Raw genomic sequence first — 7931 nt, 5'->3', positions numbered from 1 at the left:
GACTCGGATTCCCACACTGCATAGGAGCTATTGATGGCACTCATATTTCTGTTTGCCCACCGCTGGGACGCAGAGAGGAATACATCAACCGCAAGCAGGGATTTTCAATTGTTCTGCAAGCAACTACAGATCACAGTGGGAGGTTTATTGACATTGAAGTAGGGAATTGTGGGAGATCTCATGACAGCCACATATTTACCAATTCCGCTATCTGTCAAGTGATGGATGAAGGCTGTTTTGTGCCCGGAAATCCCACCCTTCATGTCCACGATGTAGCCATTCCACCACTGATTATAGGGGATGGTGCCTACCCAATCAGGAAATGGCTCATGACACCATATCGTGGAGAATTAACACCTGACAAACTTGCTTATAACACCGCCCATTGCAAGGCAAGATGCGTGGTGGAGAGGTCTTTTTCGCGATTGAAATCTAGGTGGGGGTGTCTGTCTGGTAGACTAACTGTGAAAGAGGAAAATTTCATCTCTGTTGTCACAGCATGTGCCATACTGCACAATATTTGCGAGACGAGGGGAGAAGTGCTTGATCCCGATGTAGAGCCACCTGCGAAAATTGTCCTCCCCGCTTTAGCGAATAACATCAGAGGACACTCTACAAATCACAAAAAAGAGGGTCAAACTGTTAGATCTGCAGTAACTAACATTATTTTGGGTCGTTAACACCAGAAACTGACATTATTTGATGTTTCATAACATCACCTCAGTTATGGCAACAGCATTGATCTGATCCAAACGTTTCTTCTTGGTTTACCTTTGTATCAATCTATAAATGTTGATATACATGTGTTTGACAACATGTCATGTACAACATGTGAATAACTTTACCAGACGGCAATGTTGAATCACGGTTGTTTAGATTCTTTTTTCTTTTAACTTTTTTTTTCCCAATCAGGTTCTGCTAGTGGTGTTTATATTATTGTGGGGTATAAATACCCGACTGTTATAGATTAGCTTCATGGTTTACCCAAATTTTGGAAATCTATTTTGAAGTGTTATACAATTGCTATATTGATGTTTCAAATATCCTTTTTTGGCAATATAGGAAAACAATGGTGTAAAAATGGCTTGTTTATATTACATTTATATTAATACATCATGTTTCCTACCTTGAAAACCAAAAGGAAGGCTGTTCTAGAAACCATTGCTGAATAATGTTGCTATTGTTGTGGAAATGTTTAGGTATATTAAGGACGGTAGACCAATTTCTGAGAACACAGCTGTATTTTATCAACAATATAACTTAACATTTTAAAACACGATTAAATATCCTTTTTCTTTTGGAAAAAAACCGTCTGGTGGCTTGTTTTCCATTATGTCAACAAAGCACGCATTTATATACACTGTATATACATTAGGTGAGAACATATCCATATATACATGGTGACATACAAAACCTTTCCTTAACATGAACATGAAATTTTACTGTGGTTCAAGGAGAAATGGTTTAAGTCCCTCTTTATCGGTCACAAAGGGCACGTAACAGGGTAAACATAGAATGCTGAAACATATCTGAGGTTTCAAAACAGAACCTTTTCCCTATATGTTTCCCTTATGGGGAAAATATTTTTTTTTTCTTGATTATCCTCCCAGTACGAGAACTGCATGGTTTATCTTGGTTTTGAACAGGTGCAACTGCGCCTTGCAAGGAAGATGTTCCTGCATTGCTCACACATTGCACGGTTCCAATGCAGCCTTCATTTTCTGGGGGATCAGTGACTGCAACAACATTCCGAACATCCCTGTTGATGTTCTCTACTGTGTTGTCACCATCTCTAATTTCACTACTAGGAGTGACAGGACAACCATCAGGAGCATAAGCAGGAGGAAGTTCATCAAAGAGTTCAGGGGAATTGTTCCCTTGACATTTCCCACCAAAATCCGATGTGGATGGTTGCTCCTGGAAATCTGTAAAGACAGCTGGGCCTGGTGTTGAAGGAGGAATATCACACGGAGATGCCCTGAATGATGTGTGCATAGTTCCTTGGGCAACAGTATCATGTTGCCCCGTTGGAAGTGCACATTCATGATCTACTTTCCTCCGGTACAGTTCAGTCATGGTCTCCATGTACTGCAACATTCTCTGTCTGTCCTGTGCACTTCTCCTTACATCTTCCTCCATAATATTTACAAGTTCCATTTCTGTCCTCCTACAGTCTTTCATGCTGTCGTGTACAATTTCCATGAACCGTTCCTGTGTTCTCCGGGTAAGTTGGGCCTCTCGACTTGCACTCTGCATTATAGTGCGCGCAATATGTTCTCCTCTTCTGGCGCGACGATTCCTGTTCCTGTTTGAACGCAGTCTTGTTCCAGGAGACAGCAATACATTGGGTGGTTCGTCCTCTGGATCGTTAGGTACTGAAATTTAAAAATTAGTGAAAATAGATTAAGCCCACAGGAAGGAAATTTATTTCTAATGGTAGCATCATGTAAAGGGTTGTAGACAAAGAATTTTCTTAGAAAAGCAGATGCTACCTACCATCGCTTCTACCGCTTGTATCATCTGCACGTCTTTCCAAGTCACCCAATTGTTCTCCAGTCGCACCTTCAAAGTGGAGCATTAAACACCAACGTTATTTCTTTTGAACACATATACAGGTTCACAATATTTATGAAGAAAACAGAGATCCAGAAATTGACATAAATTTATATATGACTACCTGCTATTTGCGTAGGTCCACTTTCCAAAATTGTGACAGGTATCGTAATGACTGTGTCATCGAGACAAGTGTCATCAGAATCTGAAAAATGCAAGGGGAAAAAAAGAGTAAAGCCTTTGTCTTTTTAACAAAATAATGTTGTCACGCACATAGCAGAAATCTTCAGGCATTACAGATGGGCAACTTGCCTTCATCACTGTCTTGTCTGGTAGTTGTCTCTTGGGTGCTTCCTTCGCCTGTGTTAGCCATGGAGGTGGATGCGGTTTCTTGAGTCACATTTGTGGTTTCACCCTCCCTTTCAAAATCAAGACTTCGGGATAACCTGTTAGGGGTGATGCTAACATCCCCATGAAAGATTTCCTCTAGTTCCCTATAAAAGGGACATGTAATAGGGTTGCTTCCACTTCTCTGATTGTGTTTCACAACCTTTCTGTACTCAAATCTCAATTTTTTTGATTTAGATCTGCATTCCTCGGCAGATCTGACATGGTTCCTCTTTGCCATTTCATCAGATACAACTTTAAATTTATCCAAATTTCTGTAATTCTTTTTTAATTTGGTCTGCAATTTTTGTTCTTTCCATATCTCCAATAAGGCCAAAACTTCATTGGCACTCCACACCCTCCCCCTTGCTTGTGCGGAGGCACTGCTTTCGGTCACTGCATGGCTATCCATGGCTTTCCTAATTACAGAAAGTATAAAATAATACTGTCTGCAATTTAATTATAGAGGCTGTGAAATAAACTTCTGCGTTAGCACTTAGCTGCTGATGCTGGCTCTCTGCACTCCCAAACTCCCGGCACTGCAGTAAAAGCACTAGAGGGCGCAAGTCTAGTTTTGGCGCCAAGAATCCCTGCACAGTGATGACGTTGCAAATCCCTCTTCCCGCTGGACTTTTCGGAGTGGCCGAAGTTATTGGGAAGCAGTGATGGCGCGTAGTAAGGGATCCAAATGGGTCAATAAGGAGATTGATCTGCTCCTGAGAAGTGTTAGGGGGAGCGGAAAATTAAAGACGCTCATGAGGTCCCGTTCTGTACCCATTCTTCCTGTGCATAGAGAGGTAGCAGAGCAATTAAAAATGCATGGCTACAACCGCACCGCCGAAGAGGTGTACATGAAGTTCAAAATGACGCGTGAAAAATTTTTGGCCAGTCTAAATAGTTTTGGGCCATCACCCCCCAAAGAAAAACAACCACCCTTTTTCCCCCTAATGAAAGAGCTGTGGCTTATGGCGGGGAACCATGGCTCCCAGGAAAAAAATCCCTCGGGTAAGTTTGTAGCTTTACAAGTAAAGGCTCATTGTTGCATAGTATGCCATGGAATTCCTCCAGTGTTGTAGCCATAAGGAACAGTTGCTAAAGACAGTCACTATATCAATATCATATTAGGCTACTTCCCTTATCAGTTTCCAAAAGAAAAAAACACTACAATGGACTACCAGCCCTGAGGTCGCCATACTTTTCCAACATAGGAAGGGATAGATGGGTGTACATATGGAGGATAAAATTATTAGACAACAGCATTGCCACTCTGTTTTCTTACTTTTTTCTAACTGCAAAAAGATGGAGACATTTTGATGTCCTACATTTTTAGTTGTATTATCAACCTGCAGTTTTCCTAGAGTATTCTTACTATGTTCAATGCACAATTTCTGATCTAGTTATCTCTTTAATTTTTTTATATGGATCAACATGCAGATACTATAGATGAACCTTGCTGTAGTGGAGACATCTTGCCAGAACCCCAAACTCTTGTACCCAGCTACATAACTGAACTTCAACAGTCAGGTGAATTTAAATAAATATGCATTGTCTTTTTCAAAATAGAGTGGTGGTCATATAAGGATTAAGGTTTATATTAATAACTTACATCTATATACCGGAGAACTGAATATCACGAAAACTTTACTTTCAAGACAGTAAATAAAAAGAAATATATGAACATATTGTGTTAAACAGAGAATACATTGCAATAAACTGTCTTATTAAAAGCTTTTTGTATATATCTTTTGTCTGTACAGTGCAATCTTCCTTGAAAACGCAGGAAAATATCAATCGGAAAATTGTGGGAGTACTACAGAAAATGAATGGAAGACTAAAGAAAATCGAAAATATAATTGAATTGCATCTGCAGAAAACATCCAACACTTAATTGTATTCACACATGTTTTTATTACTGCATTGTTATTGAATACAAGTTTTGAGTTTGGACACAGTACTGTACTCTTAACGTAAGATGGATGTTATTTTGTTTTCAAATAACATGCATCGATCGATGATAACGAAGTTATGATTGTCCTTTTTTTAAAAAGGGTACTTATGTTTTTTTTATAAAACCTTTTTTTGACTTGCATCCAAAGTTGCATATGGTACATATATGTTGTTCCAAGGGAACCAGACTTTATTTTTAACAAGTGTGATAACCCAATTTCTGGGTAATCATTTGTTTGTTATTATATTACAGATTGAGAAGATTGTTTTGTTGTATTGCGTCGCGGTGTAATAAATGCAGTTTGTAATTAATAACTCACATCTGTTGCCATGCTTAACAGTAGTGTCCTTTACTTCTATATAAAAATAGCTGTTCAGACTGGCAGATTGATAATTTCTTGAATACCATGCCACCAAGTACAGGAAATACACACTGCCAAGAGCATCAAAGGTACATAGTTTCATAAAGATAGAGGTAACATAACAACCTTTATCCAGATATCAAATTCGCTTAGCTGTGAAAAGCTAGCATTCCAAACAGTCAAGGTAGATGCTGGTATGACATTTACCAGTTGGCCCCTGTAAAGTTAGCCCACATCATACTGCTTCTGTTTGACAGCCTTTACATGTACTTTGTGACCAAGAAGTGTCTTCATTCCAACAATCCCAAATGCATGGTAGAGTGGCCATACATGTTATTTTATACATGCAAGTAGAAATGTTCTACAAAATAAAAATCATCCCAATTAAAAGCAATGGAAATAGATTGCTGTGTAAACTTTCAGCACTTGGCAAATAAAGCTTACCAGTAATAACAATAATAATATTCAGGCAGAGAGTATTGATATACATGGTTGCTTAATGATCCATCAGCAATGGTAAGTTTTGAGTGGCAAATTGTGCAGAACTATAAACAAATTCTAATATTAATTAAATTCTGAATATGAAATAATTTCTCAAATGCATAACAGATTACAGATGAAAAAGAACATAATTCCTGAAATCCAGAAATGATCCCTTTTTTAACATGCTGGAGGGAGAACAGTTCTTTGAAAATAATTTTACCAGCCAGCAATGAAAACCATGGTCAACATTACACATAAACCCACTTCCTCAGATGTAATTTTGGCTTAGTTAATACTCTTCTTTGGGCTGCTCATGCTTTTCAAAGAAGAAGATCCATTTGCATATTAGCCAGCATGCTGCCAATCCCCGGCACACCCTCTATGGATGTCTATAGTGTGGGAAACTCCGCCTTGCATGCATTTCTACATGGCCCCCACCCTTTCTCCCAAAATGGAAGAGACCTTCAGGGGACACTGGGGAGGGAAGGGGTTTTTTTCTATTTCTTTTCTTTTACCAGAATGTGAGGCGGGGAAGTTCCCCGCCTCTTTTTGTGCAGGCCGAAATATACTGTCATCCTTGTAGGTCACACAGTATGAGAACAGGATCATATTGGCCAGCGGTCTTCTGGCAGCCCATTAAAGCATCTCATGAGAGGCTTTAATGCTGTTCCAGAATTCTGCCCGCTGCAGGCGACTCCTTTCTTTTCTGTGTCACCCACAAGGATAACAGCATACAGCGGCATGTCGAGCTCCCATGACAGGAGCCACGACTGAGCAATTTGGCATCAAGAGCAACCCAGACCCCACACATTTCCACTGTCTTTCGTGTCATGGCGAGTATCGCCGTTCCTTGCTCTATGACATCTCTTTCTATATGGTCGATCCTATACCGTTTGTCCTGCTGCCCACAACCCGCTCCTTTTGCTGTTATGAGCTCGTTTTGTCCAAAATTTAAAGCTAATTTGCATATATTTCCCAGCATTCCAGCACCCCTCATCCATTATGGCCTCCATGGCTTCAATACCCAAAACCCGGCCATCCAATAGTCTCCTTGCCTCCGCACATGTGACCCCGAACAACCAATCCCCAGTCTAAATTTGCCCCTAAATGCCTCCCTTTCCTCTGTCAATCATCTGCAGGGGGAGGAGAAGCCCCAAAGCCGAGCTGGAAAAAGCCCAATCTGTCATAAGCACGCAGGGAGGCCAGCCCCAAATCCTCAGAGCCCGACAGAGGTTTTAAAAAGACAAAAAACTGAGAAACCTCCAGGTTCCCCCCCCCCCCCCCGCTCAGAATATTTCCCCCCTTTTCCTAGTGCTGCCCTCGGTGTCGCTGCATCCGCGGACCCCAGATGTCCTTTAAACCCCAGCCCCCGGATATCATGGTGTATTGTGCCTACACACAACAGAGATGGGTCACTTACACAACTCCAGAGATAAATATGTCTAGACACATTGCAATATGCTGGCGACAGAAGTCACTCTGTGACAATTCCGGAGACACTTGTATCCTCTGCTTTTGCGACTCGGTAACAGTTTGCAAACATGCAACCTGTGATACTTAGTGCTATGCATTATGTCTATGTAATGTCTCCATTTCTGCTTTTTTGTGCCCGTGCACAGAAAAAAAAACCTCACACACGTGTGTGTATGCAGAGAATAGGATAAAATCCTTTTGTCAAAGACGGGGGCATGTCATACATGGGAGAGCAAAGAAAAAATTAGTACGCTCTAGGACTTTGGAGGACTAAAAGGGAAGGGCATTCTTTCAGCCAATCAGGAGACGGAGGAATGCGAGAACGGATTTGAGAACACATAAGAATACCGCACACACCTCTGTTGGAACGTTCTCATCCCGTTCCAGCTCTCTGGGAACACATTCATATCTGTACCCTCCTGGAACACATTTGGAACGCATTTAAGCGTTCTGAGAACCCGATTGGAACACATACTGTGCGGTATACTCAAATGTGTTCCGTTCTCATCACGTGATGAGAACGGTCTCAGAACGCAGTGCGATAATCTTCACTTATTCTGAAATTTAGAACAAGGCATCCAGAATGAGCTCATTGATGGCTGCCTCGTTCTGACCTCAGAAGTGAGAAATCCACAGTGGCAAATGTGCCAGATAATCCAGCAGGACACCCATGCAGATGGCCATGTTGGCACACGAATGGAGAGCCAGGTAATGGGCAGGTTCAGG

At 41.1% G+C, this 7931-nt stretch overlaps 1 protein-coding gene across 1 annotated transcript; it reads right to left on the bottom strand.

Moving 5' to 3' along the window:
- Positions 1 to 1221: 1221 nt before the first annotated feature.
- On the bottom strand, positions 1222 to 3796 carry LOC149323800 (uncharacterized). Its single transcript, XM_089492517.1, has 2 exons — positions 2497 to 3796; positions 1222 to 2375 (listed from the first exon to the last, which is right to left on the bottom strand). Exons 1-2 carry the CDS (start codon positions 2576 to 2578, stop codon positions 1570 to 1572), a joined length of 888 nt encoding a protein of 295 aa, XP_089348643.1. The 5' UTR covers positions 2579 to 3796; the 3' UTR covers positions 1222 to 1569.
- Between the last annotated feature and the right edge of the window lie 4135 nt (positions 3797 to 7931).

The sequence above is a fragment of the Sceloporus occidentalis genome, unplaced genomic scaffold, assembly GCF_023333645.1.
Source record: "Sceloporus occidentalis isolate IW3139 unplaced genomic scaffold, rSceOcc1.0.p SCAF_1, whole genome shotgun sequence".
NCBI lineage: Eukaryota > Metazoa > Chordata > Lepidosauria > Squamata > Phrynosomatidae > Sceloporus > Sceloporus occidentalis.
This window is presented reverse-complemented; position numbering and strand designations above follow the sequence as displayed.